Genomic DNA, 27497 nt, shown 5'->3' with positions numbered 1-27497 from the left:
CGGATAAAATAAAAAAAGAACAAGTTAAAAATCACTTAGAAAAGTTAGATGCTTGCAAGTCACCTGGGCCTGATGAAATGCATCCTAGAATACTCAAGGAGCTAATAGAGGAGGTATCTGAGCCTCTAGCTATTATCTTTGGAAAGTCATGGGAGACGGGAGAGATTCCAGAAGACTGGAAAAGGGCAAATATAGTGCCCATCTATAAAAAGGGAAATAAAAACAACCCAGGAAACTACAGACCAGTTAGTTTAACTTCTGTGCCAGGGAAGATAATGGAGCAAGTAATTAAGGAAATCATCTGCAAACACTTGGAAGGTAGTAAGGTGATAGGGAACAGCCAGCATGGATTTGTGAAGAACAAATCATGTCAAACCAATCTGATAGCTTTCTTTGATAGGATAACGAGCCTTGTGGATAAGGGTGAAGCTGTGGATGTGGTATACCTAGACTTTAGTAAGGCATTTGATACAGTCTCGCATGATAGTCTTATCGATAAACTAGGCAAATACAATTTAGATGGGGCTACTATAAGGTGGGTGCATAACTGGCTGGATAACCGTACTCAGAGAGTTGTTATTAATGGTTCCCAATCCTGCTGGAAAGGCGTAACAAGTGGGGTACCACAGGGGTCTGTTTTGGGACCGGCTCTGTTCAATATCTTCATCAACGACTTAGATATTGGCATAGAAAGTACGCTTATTAAGTTTGCGGATGATACCAAACGGGGAGGGATTGCAACTGCTTTGGAGGACAGGGTCATAATTCAAAATGATCTGGACAAATTGGAGAAATGGTCTGAGTTAAACAGGATGAAGTTTAACAAAGACAAATGCAAAGTGCTCCACTTAGGAAGGAACAATCAGTTTCACACATACAGAATGGGAAGAGACTGTCTAGGAAGGAGTACAGCAGAAAGGGATCTAGGGGTTATAGTGGACCACAAGCTAAATATGAGTCAACAGTGTGATGCTGTTGCAAAAAAAGCAAACATGATTCTGGGATGTATTAACAGGTGTGTTGTGAGCAAGACACGAGAAGTCATTCTTCCGCTCTACTCTGCTCTGGTTAGGCCTCAGCTGGAGTATTGTGTCCAGTTCTGGGCGCCGCATTTTAAAAAAGATGTGGAGAAATTGGAAAGGGTCCAGAGAAGAGCAACAAGAATGATTAAAGGTCTTGAGAACATGACCTATGAAGGAAGGCTGAAAGAATTGGGTTTGTTTAGTTTGGAAAAGAGAAGACTGAGAGGGGACATGATAGCAGTTTTCAGGTATCTAAAAGGGTGTCATAAGGAGGAGGGAGAAAACTTGTTCACCTTAGCCTCTAAGGATAGAACCAGAAGCAATGGGTTTAAACTGCAGCAAGGGAGGTTTAGGTTGGACATTAGGAAAAAGTTCCTAACTGTCAGGGTGGTTAAACACTGGAATAAATTGCCAAGGGAGGTTGTGGAATCTCCATCTCTGGAGATATTTAAGAGTAGGTTAGATAAATGTCTATCAGGGATGGTCTAGACAGTATTTGGTCCTGCCATGCGGGCAGGGGACTGGACTCGATGACCTCTCGAGGTCCCTTCCAGTCCTAGAATCTATGAATCTAACACAGGTGCCACCCTGTGACTCTCCATCATCCCTTGCCCCCCTGCCCCAGGACTGGTGTCCCCTCCCCACACCAGATTTCACCTGTATAAAAAAATCAGCCTGCACTTCCCTAGGTTGATTTGTCCCGGGCCCTGCACCCCTCTAGGGTCGGCCCTGCCTAGAGCAGCACTCTACTATCTGCTGCCCAGTAAGTAACCATTAAGGAGTGGGGAAAGCGAAAACTGGGAAAAAAGGCAAAATGCAAACAATGCAGGCCAACAGCTCTGACCCATAGAGCAGAGAGATTTGCCACTCACTGTCCAAAAGCGGAGGGAGTTTTATTTCCCCAGGTGAACAAACTGTAATTCAGCAGCAGCAGTCGGCAGGTGGCACTTTAGGCGGGTTCTCAAGCCTCCAGTGCCAGGCAGCCTGGACTAAGGCAGCCGCGAGTTGGAGGGTGGAGAGCGGCCCGGGGGCTCAGCAGCAGCAGCGGTGCGGAGCGGGATCCGAGCCGCCTTGGTAGAGTGGCAGGACAGCGAGAGGCGGGGTGGGCATGGAGCTGCCCGGCGGGAGAGGTGCCCGGCGGCTCCGAGGGAGAGGCCATGGCTGAAGGCTGCCATGAGGCGCCTCGAGCAGCGGGCCCCGCTGAGCCCGTAGCAGAGGTGAGGGGCACTAGAGGGAGGCCCGCTCCCCACAGGCGCTGTAGGCCCGGTGCCCACGGGGCTGCTGAGCGAGGCTGGCTGCTGCCAGCACAGGTGTGTGAACGGGGTTCGGCTGAGAAATGGACCTGCTCAGACCCTGTACTTGGGCAGCGGCCGAGGAAGCCGCTGCTAACGTTACTGAGCAATGACGCTTTATGAGTCCCCGCCCCTCTGCGGGAGGCCCGGTCTCTTGCTTTGTGATTGGCTGGTCCCCGGTCTTCTGTTTCCATGGTGACAGCGTGCGGCTCTTAGGAGAAGAGCCGCTGCCGGGCACAGGCCGCGCCGGCTCGAGAGCACCATGAACAGGAAGAAGCTGCAGAAAGTCGCGGAGTCGGTGTGCAGGACCGCGAAGCACTGTGAGTGCGGGGCACGGCCTGGGCCTGCTGCGGCCCGCCACGGCCTGGGCTCCCCCAGCAGCTCCCAGCCCCGCCCCAAGCAAAACTCATGTCTAGGGTGACCAGTCCCGATTTTATAGGGACAGTCCTGATTTGGGGGTCTTTTTCTTATATAGGCTCCTATTACCCCCTCCCCCGACTCCCTGTCCTGATTTTTCACACTTGCTGTCTGGTCACCCTACTCACGTCCCCCCACCCCTGCTTCATCATCCCAGTACCTCCTCTGCACCCCCATCTCCATGGATCCAGCCCCTAATGCCCTGCCCAGCCCTGGGCATTCCCCTGCAGCCCCCATGGATCCATCCCCTAATGCCCAGCCTATTCCCCTGCAGCTGCCCCATCCCCATGGAAACCACCCCCAGGAATTCACCTGCACTTCCCCATTGTCAGGGAACTAGTGCCCTCAAAACTCTTCCAGCTCCCTTAGAAAACCCATGTTGGTCCCCTTACAAAATCAGCCCTACTGGATCCCACTCACCCCTTATGTGTCTGCCACAGAGTATGTTGTATATTCAATCTGCATCTCTATTATATTCTTACACTGTTGTAGGCCTCTCAAAATTTGGGTTCTGAAATTAAGATGGGGAACATACCTGTCTCTATATGTTGTAAAGACCTGGCCAATGTGTAACATGGCCTACTACAAGACGGAGTCATAACTAATTAGTTTGTAAAGGCCTTGCTAAAAGCTAATTGGGAATCTCCTTTAGCTTGAGTAGGAAGATGTGAGCTCTACTTTAGCTGTCACAGTAAAATGAATATAGTGAACAGTACAATGAAAATCATGAAGCTCTTGTTGGTCACACATTTGTTATAATATTTAAGAAAAGGATGTGTAGCTGAGAGAAAGGAGAGGGCTAGAAAATGCTTCTCTCTTTCTTTAAGCCTATATTAAGCTATATATGGACACAAGTTTTTAAGGTATATTGAAAACAAGTGTATATTGTTCTCTTGTGACCTGAAGTCCGTTTTCACGGGAATGGAAATGGCATTGGAGCTGATGAGCTGGTGGTTCAGTCTGATCCTGAAGAGACCAATTTCAAATGTGGAACAGTTAAAAGAAAAAAGTATCAAAGTATTATGAATCCTGATTTTAAAAGCCTTTACATAGCATTTCTCCAGCTTTATTTGTGATATTTCTAAATATAATAGTAGACTGAAACAATAGTCTTCTTGTCACTTCTCACCTTGACAGCATTACAGAGTCTAAACCCACTGAACATTAATGAAATGATAGTATCCTCCTTTACATAGAGCTGAGCTAGTGTTACCTCTCTTTTTGGAAAAAACTGCCTAACATCTCATGCCTCCTCAGGAAACTGGTGCGGTCCCTGAGAGGTATTTACTTCATGTTTTGTTGTTGTTTTTTATAACGTGTTAAAGATTTATTACAATGTTAAGGTTGCAGCTTCTCCTTAGTTTTGCATGGAACTTAATATTATAACCTCTATTATAACTTTGTTTTTATTTCACAGTCAATAAAATTGAAGTGGAATGTCTCATAAAGCTGTTCCACACCCTGGTGGTTGAACCCAGTGATCGGCATGCCACCATTGGCTTAGATCGTAACACATTCAGAAACATTCTGCATGTCACATTTGGGATGACAGATGACATGATTATGGACCGAGGTGAGACTAACTGATTAAAAAAGGCTGTAATTTCTGTAAAAGACACATAGGGCAACCGCTTCCAAACTGGTCTGTGAAGCACGTGCTAGTAGTCCATGGAGTGTTCCCAGTTCACATGATGCTGGCTTCTCGTTCTTGTTGCTCTACAAGAGCATTGGAGAGGAGAGCCTTGATGCCTGTAAAGGTAGCTGGAAACAAGGAGGAGGAGCTGCATATATGTTAATTAACATCCCCCCAAACAAAAATCCTACCAAAACAAGACACTCCACTGTACACCATTCTCCCCACGGAGATGAGAAAACAGATGTGACAGATATTCGTCATATTGCTTAATGCACTACTAGAAGGTGCTCAGATACTATGATGATGAGTGCAGTATAAGAACCTATACAGAATAGAATAGTTGCTGTAGTTGCCACAAGGATGTTGCACAATTGCAAGTGGGATCATGAATGGCAGGCAAAGTGATGTGTGTGATTTGATTTGGAGGAGTCCAAAAGACAATTTATTAAAATATAATCCAAACTATGGAAAAAATTGACAATTTCTTGCTTAGAGCAGAAGATAAAAGTTTCTTATGAAAAGGCCATTGATTGACACATCTGCACTGAGTATGATCACTCACCTGTGTGTGATGTTTTCTTCCAGAACCAGGTCACTGTGTTTTTCCCACCTCGATGAGAGAGAGATTTGCTGTCAGCTTCCTGACACCCACATTCAGTTAGCCACCCAAATAAACTCCTCAGGGCTCTGCCAGTCCTTACTTTGCCTTGCAGGTTAACATTTGGTATGTGATGCTCCAAGAATAAGATATGGAGAGTGTATGTATAAAAGGGAAAGAAAATATGGTGGCATATGCGCTGTCCAGGGTTCTGACCCACTGCATATGGGTCACTCAATGACTAACTCTCCTGCAGCTTTGTAAGGGGGGAGGTGTGACCCTAAGAGCATACCAAGTCAGAGGGCAAGGGGCTCTCTGGTATGTAGCAGTGAGTCTCAGCTGGCCTGACCAGGTCAGTGCACCCCACACATTGTAGTCATATTTATTTAAAAGGTATCTTAACATTGGACAACTATCAACTCACTGATCATTAATATTCTTGCATTATGTATGTATGGTTGACATGCAAAGAACAGGTTTCAGAGTAGCAGCCGTGTTAGTCTGTATTCGCAAAAAGAACAGGAGTACTGTGGCACCTTAGAGACTAACAAATTTATTTGAGCATAAGCTTTCGTGGGCTACAGCCCACTTCTTCGGATGCATATAAAATGGAACATATATTGAGGAAATATATATACACGCGCATACAGAGAGCATGAACAGGTGGGAGTTGTCTTACCAACTCTGAGAGGCCAATTAAGTAAGACAGACCTGTCCTCGCTTACAGACAACCCCCCAACCTGAAGCAAATACTCAACAGCAACCACACATGACTGAACAAAAACACTGACCCAGGAAGCTATCCTTGCAACAAAGCCCGATGCCAACTCTGTCCACATATCTATTCAAGTGACATCATCATAGGACCTAATCATATCAGCCATACCATCAGGGGCTCGTTCACCTGCACATCTACCAATGTGATATATGCCATCATGTGCCAGCAATGCCCCTCTGCCATGTACATTGGCCAAACCGGACAGTCTCTACACAAAAGAATTAATGGACACAAATCTGACATCAGGAATCATAATACTCAAAAACCAGTGGGAGAACACTTTAACCTGTCTGGTCATTCAATGGCTATTTTACAACAGAAAAGCTTCAAAAACAGACTCCAACAAGAAACTGCTGAACTCTAATTGATATGCAAATTAAACACAATCAATTTAGGTTTGAGTAAAGACTGGGAATGACTGAGCCATTACAAACATTGAATCTATCTCCCCTTGTAAGTACTCTCACACTTCTTATCAATCTGTCTGTACTGGGCTATCCTGATCATCACTTCAAACGTTTTTTTTTTCTCTTACTTAATTGGCCTCTCAGAGTTGGTAAGACAACTCCCACCAGTTCATGCTCTCTGTATGTGTGTGTGTATATATCTCCTCAATATATGTTCCATTCTATGCATCCGAAGAAGTGGGATGTAGCCCACGAAAGCTTATGCTCAAATAAATTTGTTAGTCTCTAAGGTGCCACAAGTACTCATGCAAAGAACAATACAGACATGCTGAAAATATGTGACTAAAATGTGTTTAAAGCAGGCATGTCAGAAAAGTTGATAAACAGATTTTTCTTAGACAAGGATTTGTGAACTCCCCCTGTCTGTCTTGCAAGCCATGGACAATAGGGATACATCAGCAAAGCAATAAACAAAGCAATCAGCTCACAGGCAGAAGGGAAGACAACATTTGCACTGTAAAAATTGCAGCAGGAAACAGTGCATGGGAATTCACCAGGATGGGATACTTTCATCAAGATGGTGTCGCCCCCACATCACACCCTCCCAGAGCAGACAAGAGACTGAATCTCCAAGCAGACCTTTCTGGCTCTTGACACTAGGACATTGAACTTTGGGGGAATATAAGAAACTGGAAAAAGACTTTGCTTTATCCTTCACCTGAGGAGGCAAAGTAAACCAGTGCTTTGGGCTCTTTGTTGGTTCCTGGCTAACATAGGCGCTGACACCGTGGGTGCTCCAGGAGCACCCACGGAAAAAGACAGCCAGCTTCCCCTTTCTCCACAGCGCCGTCCTCCTCCCCCCCCTCCCCGCCACAGATCAGCTGTTCCACGCTGTGCAGGAGGCGCTGGGAGGGAGGAGGAGGAGGGGGGGCGTAAAGAGGTGGGGTGGGGTGTGGCCTTGGGGGAAAGGGTGAAGTGGGGGCAAGGCCAAGGGTGGAGCAAGGGCGGGAAGGGGTGGAGTGCGGGCGGGCTCTGGGGAGAGGAGCATCCCCCAGGTAGAGAGGAAGTCGGTGTCTATGCTGGCTAAAGACTGGCCAGCCTTGCTGGAAGAATGACTTTAGTTTGTTAAATTAGATTATAGTCTTAGAAGTGTATTTTTACTTTTGTTTGTTTGTGACCATTTCTCTCCCTTCTCCTTCTACTTGGTACCACTTACATCTAGGTTCTATTGTTAGTAAACTTGTTTTACTTTTACAAAACCATTTCAGTGCTGAATATTACACCAAAGGGTAAAATCCTCAGCTAATCTAGCAGGCTGGTGTGTATTCTGTCTCTGTGGAGGCAAGAAATTTAGTAAGCTCTGTGCGGGTCCAGTGAGGGACTGGATACCACTGCGGAGACTAAGGACTGGAAGGTCTGTTGGTGTCACCCTGCAAGGAGTAACCAGTCTGGTGGCAGCCGGGGTGAGGCCATAGTGCTGTGAACGTGTTGCTGGTGTCAGGGCTCTGAACCAAAGCTGCACAGCACAGAAGCACCCAGGGCTGCAGGGCAGGCGGTGACACAACCCCTTACTGGTCTGAGCAAACCCCCAAAGTGTTACAACCAGCCTCCTTGCACTCAGAAGCATTTCCCTGCAGTCTTCAGCCCCCTGTGACTGGACACTCGCAATAATTACCAGGTTTGCTACTCCTGAGGGACTAGTATACACTGACCAGCTTGTTTGAGTCAACTCTGTGTCAGCTCCAATATAACACAGCACTGTAATCTACAGTGAAAAGAAGTATAAGTTTATTAACAAAGGCTAAGATTTTAAGAGAGTGAGCAAGGGTAATAAGAACAATAGGTTACAAGTAAAACAAAAGTGTAATGCTTCTACTAGACTAAAACTTAACTCTAACAAGCTAACCTCGTCTAAAGCAATTTTGCAACTCCGTCCTTTCATGCAGTGTTTCAACTGAGGTTGTTTGAGAAAGACTGTGAACTAGTGTGCTAGTTATAGTGAGTTTGTCAGGCCTGACAGGAGTTGCTGTTATAGAACACCGAACTCTTGCCAGATGGTATTGAGGGTTTCTTAGGGCCACACCATGCCACAGTGCTGAAGGGAAGGGTCATATGCTGGTACTCCTACACAGAGAATATCTCCTTTGTTTTTGATGAAGAAAGGGTAATGAGTAAGCACTGCTATGCTGAGTTCAGCTCCCTCCACTGTTGTGTATGGGAGGTTTCTGAATGGTGGTGTCCTGCAGCCACGTGGTTGGCTTCCTCACAGCTGCTGAAAGTAGGATGCTAGAAGAGGGCGTTACGGTATCATAGCCACCTTCTTTCTCTGTAGTGAGCCACTATAGGGAGGGCAGTAGGCAGGCATTACTGCCTGTAGACCACTCTTTTCCTATAATGTGAGGTACCAGTGGGGGAAATACTACGGAATACTGTGTCAGAGTGGATACCCTCCTGAGCAGGGACACTGAGAGCAGACTGATATGGAGGTGTTGCTGAGCCAACATAGATTTCTTTCCTTCACTAACAGATAGGAGTGATGGGGAAGTATTAGTGCACAAAAATGTGCTTCCTTCCCCGACCCATGGGGTAGAAAGGGGGTGGTTTGGGGCTCTACTGCACTGGCATGAATTCCGTCTGGCATATAGGTGCCTAAAGGAGGGTACTGAGGAGACATTACTGAGGAAGTGCTGCAAAGCTGGGTCTAACTCCCACACACACATGCTGGGGGGAAGTATCTGAGGTGTTCCATCACCGGGTCTGATTCCCCCATGCAAGGAATACAGAAACGTCATCCTATGGACTGAATGAGATATTGGTCCAGTGGAAAAAATAGTATGCAAACATGTAATTAAAGAGTGTATCATAAGGCATATACAAAAGGGGGGGCTGAATTAAGGTTGAACAGACAACCTTAATTCTGGCATTTCCTAGTTTTGCAGTGCTGTGCTCTAAGGTGTGTAATATTTCAATTCACTGCAATGGTACAGGAGTATTGCTGTTGCTGTAACTAAGCTGCTTAAATACCACTGAGAATCTGGACCTAACTTACTAATTGTTCTAAAAGGATTTTTAAGATGCAAAGCACAATACTAAGTATTTACAGGCTCCACTGATAGCAAAGTTAAATACAGTAGCTTTGTTTCTTATCATAGGGAAGGGTGAAGAAATAAATAGGCATATTGGTTCGTGCAAGATGGCAGAAAGTTGTTGGTGTTATGTACAAAAAAAGACGTGTGTTGGATTTTCTGGATGACTTCCTCCATGGCTACCTAGGACAAAACATTATTGCTAAACTCCTTCGATCTGCAAATATGTTTTCAATGGTGGATCTCCTTTAGGCTTTTCTGGGATTTGTGCTGCTTACTGGGGTGCATAAACCCAGCAAAGCAACAGGTCAGCTAGCAGAACAAGGTGGCTATTCCACCTGTGATAGCCTAGATTCCCCAACAGGAGTTTGGAGCAGAAGACTGCCAGACCTGGATGCAAGATTTTTATAGTAATGGATATTAAGGCTCATATGGTTTTCAACAGAATAGTTGAATAAGGGAATTTTTGCAAAAGTGAAGCAAATCAAAACACACAAATATCTTCAGCCAAAAAATGTTCATATTTACACTAAATTTAAGAAAATGTTGCCTTGTGTCATAGAATCATAGAAATGGAGGACTGGAAGGAACCAAAGTAGGTCATCTAGTCCAGTCCCCTGCACTGAGGGAGAGCTAAGTATTATTTAGACCATTACCTACAGGTGTTTGTCACTGGAGGTTTTTAAGAACACGTTAGACAGAGATTCCACAACCTCCCTAGGTAATTTGTTCCAGTGCTTAACTACCCTTGCAGTTAGGAAGTTTTTCCTAATGTCTAACTAACTCTCTCTTGCTGCAATTTAAGCCCATTACAGTAACTCCTCACTTAACGTTATAGTTATGTTCCTGAAAAATGCAACTTTAAGTGAAACGATGTTAAACGAATCCAGTTTTCCCATAAGATTTAATGTAAATGTGGGGGGTTAGGTTCCAAGGAAATTTTTTGGGGGCAGACAAAAGGCATTATATACTGTACAGTACTTCCCCTTCAAAGCACCGTTTCTCTCCAGCCACTGGCTGCGCAGCTGCCCCTGCTCCTCCGGCCCGTGCTCACAGGGCCACATTCCGAAAGGAGCTTTAAAGCTGCAGGCCAGGGCCCCGGGGCCCCCTTAGCCCAGGGCCCTGCAGTCCCTACGTTCCGGGTGGCCCTGCCCGGGGGGGGGGGCAGCTTCCCCGCTCCCTCCCTCCCTGTCAGAAAGTCCTAAGCACTGCCAAACAGCTGTTTGGCAGCGGGGGAAGCGCTTTAAGGGACGGAGGAAGGGAGGGGGAGGAGGCGGAGAGGAGGAACTTGTGCAATCTCCCTTGTAAAGTCAGTCAAACGACGTTATAAGGGAGTGTAGCAGCGTGGTCCCCCGCTCCTGTCTGGAAGGGCTTAAAACAGCCCTGGCAGAGGGCTGGGGCAGGGGAAAAGCTGGGCTGATAGGCAGAACAGCTGCAGCTGGGCCACGCCCCAATCAGGCCACAGCTGCCCTGTATAAAAGGCTGTGAGCCAGAGACCCAGGAGAAGGCTCTCGGGCCTGGCAGTCTGTGGAAAGGATACTAGGAGTGAAGCAGGGCTAGGGAGGAGCAGGGGAGCTCCAGGCTGGCAACTCCCCAGGCTGCAGGGCCTGGTCCAAGGCCATTAGAGGTACTGGGAGACAGAGGAAGGCAGCAGGTCGAACCCCCTTGCCTATGATGAGTGGCTTTTGCACTGCAGTCTGCCCCAGGGAGCGGGGGCTTGGCGATGACTAGCAGTAGCCCAGACCGAGGCAAGGTGGGGATTAGAGGGTTGGGAGTTTCCCAGAGATTGGTGGGGGTATTGCCAGGGGGCAACCCCAGGGTAAAGGGGCACCGGGGTCCTGGAGGGACACGGGGCCAGCTACAAGCGGGACACCGGCCTGCAGAGGGCGCTCCGGAGGCTGGACAAGCTAATTCCCAGAAGCGACCAGCAGGAGGCACCACAAGGGGGAGTTGTGCACCGTTACAGGGAGCATTGCACAACTTTAAATGAGTATGTTCCCTAATGGAGCAGTGATGTAACTTTGAAACAACGTTAAGCGGGAGGATGTTAAGTGAGGAGTTACTGTACTTCTTTTTCCTGTTCTCAAGGGGTAAGGAAGACCGGTTATCATCCTCCTCTTTATAACAACCTTTTAGGTACTTGAAGACTATTATTATATCCCCCCTACCCCTCTCTTCTCCAGACTAAACAAACTCATTTTTTTCAGTCTTCCTTCATAGGTCATGTTTTCTAGACCTTTAATCATTTTGGTTGCTGTCCTCTGGACTTTCTCCAATTTGCCCACATCTATCCCAAAGTATGGTGCCCAGAACTGGGCACAGTAGTCCAGCTGAGACCTTATCAGTGCTGAGTAGAGTGGAATAATTATTACTTGTATGTTCTTACAACACTCCTGCTAATACATCCCAGAATGTTTGTGCTTTTTTTTTTTTTGCAACAGTATTACTTTGTTGACTCTTGATAGTTTGTGATCCACTATAACCCCCAGATCCTTTTCTGTAGTACTTTTTCGTAGGCAGTCATTTCCAATTTTATATTTGTGCAATTGATTATTCCTTCCTAATTGTAGTACTTTGCATTTGTCCTTATTGAATTTCATGATATTTATTTCAGACCACTTCTTCATTTTGTCAAAATCATTTTGAATTGTTTGTCTTTGCATTGCTCCTCTGTAAGTATTCTATTTGCAATACATCTAGCTTTTCTCCTCTTTTCAGTGTTCCGTGCTTTTGACACAGACAATGACAGCTGTGTCAGTGTAACAGAATGGGTGGAAGGTTTATCAATATTTCTTCGCGGGACATTAGAAGAAAAGATGAAATGTAAGGTTTATGTGTATGTCAATTTTTAGTAATAATTAAATTTATGACTATTTAAATCTACTTTTTAAATGTAACTAATACTAATCATCTGCTGTTATAAAATTCAGGATAATTGGAGGGTTTTCCTTTGAACAATTTCATGCTACTGGGTTGAGTCCTTCAAAGCTTGTTACCATTGGAATTTTGTGTTTTCCATTTCTGTGCTTGCATGAGAGCCCACAGACATGAAAAAAGTCTTTATCAAGATATTAAGACCAAGAATTAAAGACATTTAAAGGCCCAAGCTGGGGCATGTGAAATGCTGTTCATGGGGAGCCTCACAGGGACTAAGTCAGTGCAGAGAAGTCCAGAAGCCACTCTGTCCTAGACACTGGAGTAAAAGCCTAAAATAGTGAGATTGTTATTTTGAAGCATAGCCTTTAACCTAATCTTAAAAACTCTTAAGATCTTTTTAAAATTTCTGCACTCATTTTAAGCAAAAGCAATTGCTTGGTCAGATACAAGAGGTGGACATAATGACACTGGGTTGAGTCCTCCTAAGCTTGTTACCGTTGGACTTTTGTTTTTTCCCATCCAAATCAGGCAGAGCTGGGAGTTGAACATGGGTCTCCCACATTGCAGGCCAGTGCCCTAGCCCCTGGGCTATAGAGTCACGCTAACTTCCCCACCTCCATCCCTCCAAGAGTCAAAACTGGACCTGAGGAACCTTCCTGCCAAATCTGTCATTGAAACAGATATAAGAAGAACAGGAGTACTTGTGGCACCTTAGAGACTAACAAATTTATTAGAGCATAAGCTTTCGTGGACTACAGCCCACTTCTTCGGATTTCTTTCTGAAATCTGAAACAGATATGTTTCCAAGAAAAATTTATCTTTCAACAAAACAGTACTTTCTGACAGAAAAATGTTTCACTAAAAATATTTTGACCAGCTCAAGTATTGACAAATACAAGTAGGCTAAACCAGTTTGGAATACTATTTACAAATAGGAGGGTTGGGTGGGTATTTTGCTGACTGAAAGCTTTTTCTTAATAGTGTAATTGGCAAAGGAACGGACCAGAAGGTTTTAGCAGAAGTCAGGATTGGTTTAGTCATTTGTTCTTTGGGGCTGGGCTTGACATGGTTTGAAAGCCAAGATAAACTTGGAGCCACTTGACAATTAAGGAGAGATTTGCAGCTAGAAGGGGAAGAGAGAGAGAGAGAGAGAGAGAAAGAGAAAGAGAGTGTGTGTGTGTGTGTGTGTGTGTGTACACGCGCTGTCAGTCTTCTCCATATCCATCTCTATCACATGCCTTTCAACCTGCAACTTTCATATAAGTTAGCTACCATGGTTTAAAAATATACCTTCTATTTTAGTCTAAACAAGGCCTGTGGCCTGCAGCATCTCTTTCCATGCCTTCACACATGAATCTGGGGCTCAGCTGCATTTGTACTGGGCTTGGCCTTTGAACTGTTTCGTGCTGTGCCCTGCAGTGATGTCAGGGGCTCCACAAATTCATTTCCCTCACATAATTCTAGAGTAAGAGCCATACAGTGGAGTCGCATCTTACGCGGGGGTTAGGTTCTAAAGTCAGCGCGTAAGGCGAAAATTGCATATCGTCAAAATTACCCTTGAAAATCCCTTAAATCACCCATAAAGTACAGTATACTGTACATGGTTTTGTGTATACAACCCTGTACAGTAATATGTATAATGTATACAGTAATGTACAGTATGAGTACATATGCAAAATATAATCTTACAGTACTGTATTTTTAATTACAGGGGGTAATTACAGGGGGGTCGTCAGGGCTTGATGCCAATCCAGGAGACGGAGGTGACGGAGAGCGAGTCATAGATGAAGTGGTTGGCTCTGGTTCAGCTAGAGAAGTTGATTGTGTAGGCTCATCTGCTGCTGGTTGTTTTTCCTTGAAAAACCATGGTGATCGGCAACTGTCACTGTTGTCTCTTGAGCTGCTCAAACATTTCTTGATACGGTCTCAAATAGTCCATAATACTACATGTGATTTTGAGACTTCGTTCCATAGAAGGATTGTATTCAGAAAATCATTAAAGTGTTTCGCTGCTTGGAACACTTCAGCAAATTTATGAAGATTCCAACTTGCTGGCTCTTCCTGTTCGTCGTCATCATCTTTGTCGTCTGCAGACAATTTTATCAGTTCCTCTAACTCTTCGTTAGTCAATGTTTCTCTATGGCTCTCAATTAATTTTTCAATTTCTTCCTCAAGGATGTCGACGAAGCCATCACCACTCACTTGCCTGGCCACCTGAACAATGCATTTCACTTCTTTGTCAATGGTCAGGAAACCCTTAAAATCATTCACACATTCTTTCCATAGGTTTCGCCAACATGCATTGACTGTTTCAGGCTTGATTGCATCCATTGCTGATTGCATCACTTATATTAAACAGGCAATGTTGAAGGACTTCCAACATTCCATCACATTAAGATTGGGATCAGCATCCATAGCGCTACGTATCCGTGCGAATGTAAGCCTCGTGTACGTGGCCTCGAAACAGCGAATCATGCCTTGGTCGAGAGGTTGGAGGATGGAGGTGGTATTCGGGGGGAGAAAGATGATTTCAACATCATTATGTGCAAACCAGAATGCCACAGGGTGGCCAGGAGCATTGTCTATGATCAGCAACACTTTAAAGTCAAGTCCTTTCTCTTCGAGGTACCGCTTGACCTTCGGAATGAAACACTTGTGGAACCAATCCAGAAATAATGCTGCCAAGCCTTTTTATTTGATTGCCAGAACACAGGCAGGAGATTTCTGTTCTTGCCTTTTAGGGCATGGGGATTTGCAGCCCTGTAGAGCAAGCCTGGCTTTATTAAACGCCCAGCTGCATTGCCACAAAACAACACAGTCACACGGTCTTTAGCTGCTTTGAAGCCAGGGGCTTGGCTTTCTGATTTCGAAATGTAAGTGAGGTTGGGCATTTTTTTTCCAGAAGAGCCCAGTCTCGTCAGCATTAAAAACTTGCTCTGGAAGATAGCCCTTTTCTTCTATGATTTTCTTTAATTGTTAGGGGTAGGCTTTTGCTGCCTCATTGGCAGATGCAGCTTCACCAGTAGTCTGCACATTTTTGAGGTTGAGGCGGTTCCTAAAACTGTTAAGCCAACCTTGGCTGGCTTTGAATTCCTTCTCATCAGAAGGCTGTCCCTCTTCTGCAAGAGGTTTGAACAGCGCGTAGAGGCTAAGAGCCTTTTCTCGCAACGTGTTGCCATCGATAGGCACACGTTTACGGCTCATGTCTTCCAGCCATAAGTTTAATGCCTTTTCAGTCTTCATTAAAAAGTCTTATCACACACCTGGCTCATCACCTTAGCAGTTATTGGAGCACTTGATGCCACGGCTTGACGAATTTCTCTCTCTCGAATCTTGATGGCACGGATGCTAGATTCGTTGCGGCCATATTTACGCGCCACATTGGAGACCGACATACCATCTCTCAATAAGTCCAACACAGCCAGTTTTTCCTCCAGCATTGGAACAGATCGCTGTTTCTTCAGTTGAGCACCAGATGAAGGTACAGACCCCCATTATACCGAAACAATACCAGTTTTTGTATCATCATCCAGAACACCCATCAAACTGCAATACTTGGTCACCTTTCTCAAATGACTACTTTGAAATTCAATTAATCTGAGTAAAGCCACTCTGTCTGACAAGCTTTCTGTCTACCATCACAGTGTTGCTGAAAAAGCAAAACTGCATCTTTAAACTTAAGGGGAGAAAGACGGTTACCAAACTTGCTAAGAAGTTCTATTTAAAAGATTAAGGGCTTTGAAAGAGGGGAAACAGTTTTTCATCACAGCTTTAAACGAGCTAGCAATCTGTGTGTCCAAGGAGAAGGAACAGAGAAAAATTTAAAAAGGAAAGAAAATTTAAAAATGCTCAACATAAAATAGCTGTTTCTGGCTTGTTTGGAGCTTAACCTTGGTTAGCTTTGTGGAATTTTGATTGTTTAAGCACTGTGAATATAGTATGATGCAGTCTATATTTTCATTGTGCATTGGGAAGGAATTTATCAATTACTGACAGCTGTCTGACTCCACAGTTGCAGCACATCCTTAAGACAAAAGATGAAATCCTGGTTCTATTGAAGTCAGTAGCAAAATGCCTATTGACTTCAACAGGGGCAGGATTTTATTCAAAGGCAGAAACATATTTTTGCTGTTGTGAAGGTTAGGTATATCACTTGTATCTTGTGATGCAGTATCACAAGACTCATTGAGAGCAGTCATGTATTAGCAAAGAGGAAGCAATAACAAGTATTTTTGTTGATTGATTAACATACATAGTAAAAAAACTTATTTTTATAGTATTTCGAGATTCTCTCTCTCTACATTAAAGGATGCCTGATTTGCCATTTTTGAACTGATATAGCTCATGCTCAGATTTTATAGCCCAGCTTCTGACCTGGTTAGGGTTCACCCTCTAATTGTAATGCAAAGGTAACAATACCTCAGGAGTATGGGTAATTGAGTCCGTTCTCTCCTATCTGCCTCTCACTCAGTTTCTTTCATATAGGTGTCAGTTTACAAATTGTTTGGAAACAAACTTTCACCACATATTAAACATGTTTAGGGAATGGCAGGAGAAAGAGTACGAGTTACAGTCTTTCCCTGCTCTCCTCCTCCTTGGTGAGTGGGACCAGGCAGGGGCTGAGGCTTGCTTCTCCCATAGGGCACAGGGCTGGGATGGGGTAGCCCTGGTGATGCCAGCCCTGCACAGGACCTCCAGGGATCTTTGAGATGTGATCAGCTGTACATAAGAACATAAGAACAGCCGTACCGGGTCAGACCAAAGGTCCATCTAGCCCAGTATCCTGTCTACCGACAGTGGCCAATGCCAGGTGCCCCAGAGGGAGTGGACCAACAGGCAATGATCAAGTGATCTCTCTCCTGCCATCCATCTCCATCCTCTGACAAACAGAGGCTAGGGACACCATTCCTTACCCATCTTGGCTAATAGCCATTAATGGACTTAACCTCCATGAATTTATCCAGTTCTCTTTTAAACGCTGTTATAGTCCTAGCCTTCACAACCTCCTCAGGTAAGGAGTTCCACAAGTTGACCGTGCGATGCGTGAAGAAGAACTTCCTTGTATTTGTTTTAAACCTGCTGCCTATTAATTTCATTTGGTGACAAGAACTAGGGGTATTATGGGAATAAGTAAATAACTTTTCCTTATCCACTTTCTCCACATCACTCATGATTTTATATACCTCTATCATATCCCCCCTTAGTCTCCTCTTTTCCAAGCTGAAGAGTCCTAGCCTCTTTAATCTCTCCTCATATGGGACCCGTTCCAAACCCCTAATCATTTTAGTTGCCCTTTTCTGAACCTTTTCTAGTGCCAGTATATCTTTTTTTAGATGAGGAGACCACATCTGTACGCAGTATTCGAGATGTGGGCGTACCATCGATTTATATAAGGGCAATAATATATTCTCAGTCTTATTCTCTATCCCCTTTTTAATGATCCCTAACATCCTGTTTGCTTTTTTGACCGCCTCTGCACACTGCGCGGACACCTTCAGAGAACTATTCACAATGACTCCAAGATCTTTTTCCTGACTTGTTGTAGCTAAATTAGCCCCCATCATATTGTATGTATAGTTGGGGTTATTTTTTCCAATGTGCATTACTTTACATTTATCCACATTAAATTTAATTTGCCATTTTGTTGCCCAATCACTTTGTGATGAACTTCAAAAAGATCTCACAAAACTGTCTGCTTTGGTCTTAACAATCTTGAGCAGTTTAGTATCATCTGCAAACTTTGCCACCTCACTGTTTACCCCTTTCTCCAGATCATTTATAAATAAGTTGAATAGGATTGGTCCGAGGACTGACCCTTAGGGAATACCACTAGTTACCCCTCTCCATTCTGAGAATTTACCATTAATTCCTACCTTTTGTTCCCGGTCTTTTAACCAGTTCTCAGTCCATGAAAGGACCTTCCCTTTTATCCCATGACAACTTACTTTACTTAAGAGCCTTTGGTGAGGGACCTTGTCAAAGGCTTTCTGGAAATCTAAGTACACTATGTCCACTGGATTCCCCCTTGTCCACATGTTTGTTGACCCCTTCAAAGAACTCTAATAGATTAGTAAAACACGATTTCCCTTTACAGAAACCATGTTGACTATTGCTCAACAGTTTGTTTTTCTATGTGTCTGACAATTTTATTTTTAACTATTGTTTCGACTAATTTGCCCGGTACCGACGTTAGACTTACCGGTCTGTAATTGCCAGGATCACCTCTAGAGCCCTTTTTAAATATTGGCGTTACATTAGCTAACTTCCAGTCATTGGGTACAGAAGCCGATTTAAAGGACAGGTTACAAACCTTAGTTAATAGTTCCGCAACTTCACATTTGAGTTCTTTCAGAACTCTTGGGTGAATGCCATCTGGTCCCGGTGACTTGTTAATGTTAAGTTTATCAATTAATTCCAAAACTTCCTCTAGTGACACTTCAATCTGTGACAGTTCCTCAGATTTGTCACCTACAAAAGCCGGCTCAGGTTTGGGAATCTCCCTAACATCCTCAGCCGTGAAGACTGAAGCAAAGAATCCATTTAATTTCTCCACAATGACTTTATCGTCTTTAAGCGCTCCTTTTGTATCTCGATCATCAAGGGGCCCCACTGGTTGTTTAGCAGGCTTCCTGCTTCTGATATACTTAAAAAACATTTTGTTATTACCTTTGGCGTTTTTGGCTAGCCGTTCTTCAAACTCCTCTTTGGCTTTTCTTATGACATTCTTGCACTTAATTTGGCAGCATTTATGCTCCTTTCTATTTGCCTCACTAGGATTTGACTTCCACTTTTTAAAGGAAATCTTTTTATCTCTCGCTGCTTCTTTTACATGGTTGTTAAGCCATGGTGGCTCTTTTAGTTCTTTTACTGTGTTTCTTAATTTGGGGTATACATTGAAGTTGGGCTTCTATTATGGTGTCTTTAAAAAGCGCCCAAGCAGCTTGCAGGGATTTCACTTTAGTCACTATACTTTTTAACTTCTGTTTAGCTATCCCCCTCATTTTTGCATAGTTCCCCCTTTTGAAATTAAATGCCAAAGTGTTGGGCTGTTGAGATGTTCTTCCCACCACAGGGATGTTGAATGCTATTGTATTATGGTCACTATTTCCAAGCAGTCCTGTTATAGTTACCTCTTGGACCAGCTCCTGCGCTCCACTCAGGACTAAATCTAGAGTTGCTTCTCCCCTTGTGGGTTCCCGTACCAGCTGCTCCATAAAGCAGTCATTTAAAGTATCGAGAAATTTTATCTCTGCATTTCGTCCTGAAGTGAAATGTTCCCAGTCAATATGGGGATAATTGAAATCCCCCACTATTATTGGGTTCTTAATTTTGATAGTCTCTCTAATTTCCCTTAGCATTTCATCATCACTATCACTGTCCTGGTCAGGTGGTCTATAATAGATCCCTAATGTTATATTCTTATTAGAGCATGAATTTTCTATCCATAGAGATTCTATGGAAAATGTGGATTCACTTAAGATTTTTACTTCATTTGATTCTACATTTTCTTTCACATATAGTGCCACTCCTCCCCCCGCCCCCCCGCACGACCTGTTTTGTCCTTCCGATATATTTTGTACCCCGGAATGATTGTGTCCCATTGATTGCTCTCAGTCCACCAGGTTTCTGTGATGCCTATTATATCAATATCCTCCTTTATCACGAGCCACTCTAGTTCACCCATCTTATTATTTAGACTTCTAGCATTTGTGTACAAGCACTTTAAAAACTTGTCACTGTTTATTTGTCTGCCCTTTTCTGATGTGTCAGATTCTTTTTTATGTGAATGTTTATCATCTGATCTGGCCTTTACATTATCCTCCTCCATCCTCTGCTCCCGACTATAACCTGGAGATTCTCTATCATTAGACTCTCCCCTAAGAGAAGTCTCTGTCCGATCCATATGCTCCTCTGCAGCAGTCGGCTTTCCCCCATCTCCTAGTTTAAAAAACTGCTCTACAACCTTTTTAATGTTTAGTGCCAGCAGTCTGGTTCCACTTTGGTTTAGGTGGAGCCCACCTCTCCTGTATAGGCTGCCCCCATCCCAAAAGTTTCCCCAGTTCCTAATGAATGTAAACCCCTCCTCTCTACACCATCGTCTCATCCACTCATTGAGACTCTAACTGTAGGGTGCCAGGGCTCAGGCATCCACCCTGTGGATTGGTGGAATAGGGGGAATCCAGCCCCTGTTGAAGGGTAAAGGACTCTGCTACCAACTTGACATTTAATCATTTACAAAACAAGTTTAGCTTCTGCAGCCTCTCCAGCCACACACCCACACCTGCACCCCAAACTGCAACTTTAACAAACTGTGTCCTCAATTTTAGGACCAAAAACTCAACTTTCTTACAGCCTTCCTTATATCCAAATAACCACTCACTTTTGTAACTGTTATTTAAAATCTGTCATTTATTATGCATTGCATAATATTGTTCAATCTCTATTATATATTTTAGCTGAAATGAAGTTTAGCTATGAACAATCCATAAATTATAATTAACAATCAGCATAAAACATTTGTACATGGCAAATCTTCTCTGTTCCTGAGCTACTCAGTATAAAATTGTCTTTACCTGTTCTAACACATAACTAACAAGCAACTCTAATGATTTGGGAAATTATTGTATGAAATTAAATTAGATTTATCTTTTGAAAAGATTGTTTTGAGGTCTATGATCTGAATGGTGATGGATACATTTCAAGAGAGGAAATGTTTCATATGCTGAAGAATAGCCTGCTAAAACAACCATCAGAAGAAGATCCTGATGAGGGAATTAAGGACTTGGTAGAAATAACACTGAAGAAAATGGCAAGTATCAAATCTAAATAGCAGTTTATTTTAGTTATGGTGCACCTCTCTAATATAAATGAATTGATCTTCACAACAACTCCAGGAGGTAGGAAAATATTATCCCTACTTTACAAATGGAAACTGAGGCACGAAGATATTAAGTGACTTGCCCAGGTCATACAGGAGGTCTAAGAAGGGGCCAAAAATATAACCCAGATCTCATGAATCCCAGTCCAGTGTCCTAACAAAACTATCCTTCCTTGCTCAGTTCATCACACTAATATATTTTCTCCTGATCAACTAAAGATACTTGGGAATATTTTTTTAAAAGTCCAGTAGACAAAACTCCAAGGTGTAGCTGATCTCTTCTATGAGAACATGATTCTCAAACTTGCTCTGTATTTATTTCAATAAAAGGTGTCACCTACAATTTTATTCTTTACTAAAATTGTATGTTATCACTTTTTTTTTTATTAGGTAAAACTTACTTCTCCAGTTTACTAATTCTGTTTAGAGTACAACCCCAAGGCTATTTGTGTAAACTAAGGGCCTTATCAATGGGACTATTCTTGTGAGTAACGAATGCAGAATTGGATGCTAAAATTGTAGCAACATGTCTAGTAACATAGGCAAATTGTCATACTCTTTCTTTGCCATATGAGAAGTATAAATTGTTTAATATTCATGTAATGTTATGTGTGAGAGAACAATAGAATTTCCAACCTCAAACATTCAAAAATCAGGTCAGGCTCACAGAAATATGAAATTGGCTTAAAAATGAGATTTTAAAATGTAATTTCAGGGTTCTTTTTATTTGCTTTCTATGTTTTAAAACTTATGGTTATGGAGAAAAGCTTGAAAAAATTAACCCTAGAAGACTAGAAACTTACTTTTTTTTTTTTTTTTTAAGTATAAAAGCTGAGATTCTCACATAGTAAGATGAGTTGAGGCTTTTAAGAAAAACACCAAATATCACAAGACTCATGATAAAATCACAAAAGTTGGCAACAATGGAATATTAAGAATGTCAAGAACAATAAAGTTAAAAAAATTGTTGATATATTCATCAAACTGTCTGATTTAACTGAGCCATAAACAAGCATTGCATGGCTGCAACAGCATTTTTAAAAACTTGTTTATTCCAGTTTATTATAATGAGCTACTGAGTCAGACTAGAAGATTCAGCCATTCACAAGTTACACCAGGGTCTTATGTGAGTTCTGTTAATAATGAACCATTAAAAGCAAGCCTGTCAGCACCAAGAAAAGCGCAATATCAGGCACAGAGAGAGTGCTTTGAATCTCTCCCCAGTGACACATCCAGCCAATGTCGGATTGGCATTGACTGCTTCTGTTTCTCTTTAGGTAGAAGAAGACTGGGCTGACGCAGCACCAGACAGATATGTAAGGGAGGAGAGGGGGGAAACCTATGAGGGTATTTGTGGCTTAAACTCACTCCTGCCACAAAGGAAAAAGTAATGGAAGATAATTTTTAATTCACCATCTAATCATTCTACTCTTCAAATGTTAGAAATTTCGTATGTTTAGGGCAACTTCAAATACAACAATAAAATAATTTCTTCTTTGAATAATTATCAATATGAACTCCACTCTTGGTGCTCATGAATCCCATGTATGTGAAATCAGATCATCTTGGCCAGCCGTGTCTGTTGGGGGTCACGTTTGCACTCGAGATACCTGTGGCCCCTCTTCCCTCGAGGATATAAAGGGTAGAGTGACCCCAATCATCCCTCAGTTCCTAATTAGTGCCTGTGGCAGTGAAAGAGAACCTCTCCACCTACATCTCTGTGCACTGTGCTAGTTAGCAGTAGTACTGATAATTATTTATTTGGTTAGAAGCGTTAGTCTCTTGCCTGGTGGCAACAACAAAAAATGGTTTCAGTCAGATATTTAGTATTAGACAACACTCCTTCTACCTCACCCTCTCCCTTGTACGGGGGCTCTAGAAGCATAGCAGAAGCAAAATCCCTGGGGCTTAAAACCTGGTCCAAGTGTGACACTTCAATGTTGCTTAACAAAAAGTATACCAGGTGCCTTTTTTGCCTAACGGAAGGACATATTCTTGAGCAGTGTCCATATATCACTCCTCTAAAGTTCTAAGCGGACTCCAAAAGCTACAGTGAAACCTGCCTAAATTGTTCCTTATGAAGTACTCTATACAAGCCTCCATGGATGCCAAAAGAGAGGATGTAGCAAGATGTCAGTCCTCCGGTCAGTCCCTCTCCATGAGCACCCTGGTGAGACTAAATTCAACCCCAAGATTCCATGCTACATTGACCAATAGGTCCCAGTCGTCTGCTTTGACTACATCTGACAGGTGGGAAGGAGCACCCACTACAGAGGTAAGATGAAATGTAGATCACCCTCCCTGATGCCTACCAAGTTGAGATAGAAGAGTCAGCAAATACCTGATTCATCTAAGGCTAAACAATTGAAGGTTAGTCAACAGCCTGACATAGATCCCTCAGTACTGTCTGTTAAACATGTGCCTGGAGTTCCAACTAAATCTGCGGACTGCCCTTCCTCTGGCACCAATCTATTGGAACTCATTGCCTTGGTATCTACTGCATCTATCCTATCTCTGTTGCTATCTAAAGCATATAAGGCACCAAATGATCTAACTGTAGGACTGGTACCAAAGTCACTTTTTCTTGAGAGGTTGAGGTTGGTGATAGCTAAGCCACCAGTCACCAGGTCATCAGAAGGAAGTCTCTCTGGTATTGACTTCATCCCCTACCCAAGTAGAGAAAATACAGCAGAGCCAGGACACTCTTGACAGAATGGCTTCATCTTTAGAGGTCTCTTCCTTTTCTTCACCACCATTGATCCACAGTATGGAGTCATCTACTACATATTCACACAAACACCCCCTGCTCACCTCCACGAGGTTGCACAAGGGGAGTCACTTATGTTACTTATCACCTTACTATCTTCTAGGTATTTGCAAATTGATTGCTTAATTATTTGCTCCATTATCTTTTCAGGTACTGAATTTAAACTGACTGGTCTGTAATTCCCCAGATTGTCCTTATTCCCCTTTTTATAGATTGACACTATATTTTCCAGTCCTCTGGAAATCTCTCCTGTCTTCCATGACTTTTCAAAGATAATCGCTAATGGCTCAGATATTTCATCAGTCAGCTCCTTGAGTATTCTAGGATGCATTTCATCAGGCCCTGGTGACTTGAAAACATCTAACTTGTATAATTGTTAACGTTCCCCCTATTTTAGCCTCTGATCCTACCTCATTTTCACTGGCATTCATTATGTTAGCTGTCCAATTGCTACTAAACTTTTTGGTGAAAACTGAAACAACAAAATCACTTGGCACTTCTGCCAGTTCCACATTTTTGGTTATTGTTGTCCCGCCCCCCATTGAGTGACAGGCCTACCCTGTCCTTGGTCTTCCTCTTGCTTTTAATTCATTTGTAGAATGTTTTCTTGTTACCCTTTATCTCTAGCTAGTTTAATCTCGTTTTGTGCCTTTGCCTTTCTAATTTTGTTCCTACATACGTGTTTGTTTATATTTCATCCTTTGTAATTTGACCTAGTTTCCACTTTTTGTAGGACTCAGCTTTGTCCCTACAGAAGAACCTGAGAGGCAGAGGTAGGATGTACAGCCATGTTCTTGTAAACCTGCATCTTCTGCCCCTTCCAGAGTTAGATTCTCCCTCCCCAAAGAGGCAGTATAGACCAACCCAGCCATGTCAGTTAGTGCAGCCTCAGATTCTGGAAAGGCAGAAGGAAAGAGATGAGGAACAATATCTGCCAGGAGAGAAACAACTTGTTTCCACTGTGATTTCCTCATCCTCCCTCAATGAGGCAGTAAATCCCTCGATGTCTTCCTCAGCTGATCATGTTCTCATGTCCTTCCACCACACACACACTTTTTTTTCCCCAGTGTTGGCACATGATATGGCCTGGTCTGTAGCCCAGCTAGATCTTCCATGGTGCATGGCTCCTCCAGGAGCTGGCAGACCAACAGATGTTCCATGATTTGTGTTTCACCACTGTCACATGTTTCTGGGTCACTGGAATAGCTCCACTTAGGCATATTGACTTTTGAGCTGCCAACTCTTGTTCAGAAGCAATTTAAACATCTCCAAGTCAATTCTTTTATACATGTATGAAGGCATTCAGCAACATTGATGTGCATGTTGACACCCTTGTTGAGTATTTTGAACCATGTGTGCAACATTTCCAGTTGTGTAGTCGATGATATTTTTAAGCGGTTCCATTGCTGCTAGGAAGCTTTTTCACAATTTCATGTGGCTAAGTGCCCTGGTTCACTCATGTAGCAGATGTCTGGTATCTTTGACCAGTCATAATCATTCCATTTTGCTTGTGAATTCTCTCCGGATATCTAGCGGCACGATTCTGGCAAGCATGTAAAGGCTGTTCACATTTGTTGGTTTTAGACATCCTGTGATATAGTGGCAGCTCTCATTCAGCACAGGATTTAGCTTCTTTGGATGAGCCAGTCTTTCCCACACTGGATATTTATATTCAGTGATCAAATAGCAAAGTGTAAGTGCAGTGACACTTAGAGTTGCTGCGTTGGTTCCCCATTTTGAATTTACACGTTTCCTCAGTATGTTGTTCTGGGAGCTAACTTTGTCTTTTGTCGTCTCCACATGTGCCTTGAAGGAGAGAGTGTGGTCTAGCATCACTCCAAACTAGACAGGATTCCAGCAGTGGGCAAATGATACCCCATTCCAGATAATGTTGAGTTGTCTATTGGCCTCATGATTCTGAAGATGGAAGAGACTTGCCTCTCTTTTGGCTAGGTTGGTACGCAATTGGTTCTTTCAGAGTAACAGCCGTGTTAGTCTGTATCCGCAAAAAGAAGAACAGGAGTACTTGTGGCACCTTAGAGACTAACAAATTTATTAGAGCATAAGCTTTCGTGGACTACAGCCTAATAAATTTGTTAGTCTCTAAGGTGCCACAAGTACTCCTGTTCTTCTTTTAATTGGTTCTTTGTGTAACAAACTGAGAGCTCAGACAGTGCTGATGTTAGTTTAGCTTCGATCTGGACAAAATTTTTAGCTTGGGCAGTGATGCATAGGTCATTGGCACAGATAACATTTCTTGTGCTGAGATGGATTAGTTGATCATTCATGTATTGGAGAGCATATGCTCCTTTGTGGTAGGCCATTTTATTTGTTGGTTGCCTTCAACTCCCCTTCCTGCATAGTTCGACATAAAAACGTTGGTTCTCTAGTAGAGATTGTCAGTCATACGAGGTGGTCCTCTTTCATCATGTTGTATGTTATAAATAACATGTGATTCACTGTCACATGCTGCTGATAGGTCAACAAATACGGTGCTGCTATCATACACTTTTCAAAGCCATCTTCGATATATTGAATGATGTTCAGCACTTGACTAGTGCATGACTTGCCTGGACAGAAGCCAGCTTGTTCTGGGATTGGGTGCTTTTTAATGAATGGTGATAGGTGGTGCAGACTGAGATGGCTCATACAGTTTGTAGAAGTGACATAGTAGCGATATAGGTGTGAAGTTCTTTGACTCTGTTGCATCCTTCCCTGAGTTCAGGAGTGCCACTACATATGCTCACTGCCAGATCTTGGGTCCTTTGTATGTTGCTGAGACATGTGTTAAACAACTTACGTAACCAGTTCTTTACTGCTTTTTTCCCAGTGTTGGCACGTGCTCTTAATAAGGTTCTGTGATTACTTCTGTTTTTCCTTCTTTAGGGCAGAGATCCGTTCTTCACTGGCTATGATGGTATCCTCAGTGAATGGGTCTGCTTTGAACTTCTGTTTATATTTAGCATACCAATCCAATAGGATTTAACATACCAGTGTTAGTCCTCGCACATAATTTGTTTTGAAACCTTGTGGAATATACTTCTTTGAGACAGTCAGTGCTGCATTGACAAACTGGTCATAATTTTCTGGTGTTTGGTTCAGTCTTTCTTACAATGGCATCAAGGTCGTTGGTGAAGCCCTTCCATTCTGCTTTTTTAAAATTAAAGCGGTACCAACATGGTACTGAGTTAGGTGATATGGATGGTGATGGATGCGACACTCTGTACCTCAGAATATCAACCTGGAACTCCCATATTCACCATTGTCATATGATTGATACATTTTGTACAAAGTATGCCTTGTGAGATATCATTTTTAAGTCTTGATCTGCTGAACATTAATATCCTCTTGAATTGTATGTGACATTATGAACTATACCTATAGGTGTTACTGAAATATGTTTTGAGGTTGGGAAATGCCCACACCTGGCCTTCAATGGGGACAAAGGAGCAACTATCAATGGCCAGACAGGTGTTGATGGCCCATCAAGAAGAATCCACTATCCCAGAGACTTCTGAGAGAGGGCACATACACAATTGGGGGCAGCCTGACGCCCACATCACAGCAAGGATCTTTCTAGCAGCTGGAAGAAAGTATAAAAGAGGGACAGTAACATAATCACTGGGCCTCTCACCTCCCACATCTCAACACCTGGAAGATCATCCAGAAGACAAAGTCTTTGAACTGGGGAGATTGCACCCAAGCTGAAAGGGAACCCAAGCTGAAAGGGAACCCCATC

The 27497-nt window shown here is 43.2% G+C and overlaps 1 protein-coding gene across 1 annotated transcript in view; it reads left to right on the top strand.

Annotated features, from left to right (window-relative positions):
- The first annotated feature begins 2090 nt into the window (after nucleotides 1–2090).
- CLXN (calaxin) overlaps nucleotides 2091–27497 on the top strand; it is a 31274-nt gene continuing 5867 nt past the window's right edge. Inside the window, exons 1-4 of the mRNA XM_005308529.5 lie at nucleotides 2091–2634; nucleotides 4149–4304; nucleotides 11955–12059; nucleotides 20771–20922. Coding sequence (XP_005308586.1) covers nucleotides 2577–2634; nucleotides 4149–4304; nucleotides 11955–12059; nucleotides 20771–20922 — 471 coding nt within the window. The 5' untranslated portion in view covers nucleotides 2091–2576. The remainder of the gene's footprint in view (nucleotides 2635–4148; nucleotides 4305–11954; nucleotides 12060–20770; nucleotides 20923–27497) is intronic.

The sequence above is a fragment of the Chrysemys picta genome, chromosome 2 (assembly GCF_011386835.1).
Source record: "Chrysemys picta bellii isolate R12L10 chromosome 2, ASM1138683v2, whole genome shotgun sequence".
Lineage (NCBI taxonomy): Eukaryota > Metazoa > Chordata > Testudines > Emydidae > Chrysemys > Chrysemys picta.
Note: the sequence above shows the minus strand (reverse complement) of the source record. Positions and strands in the feature narration are given on the sequence as shown.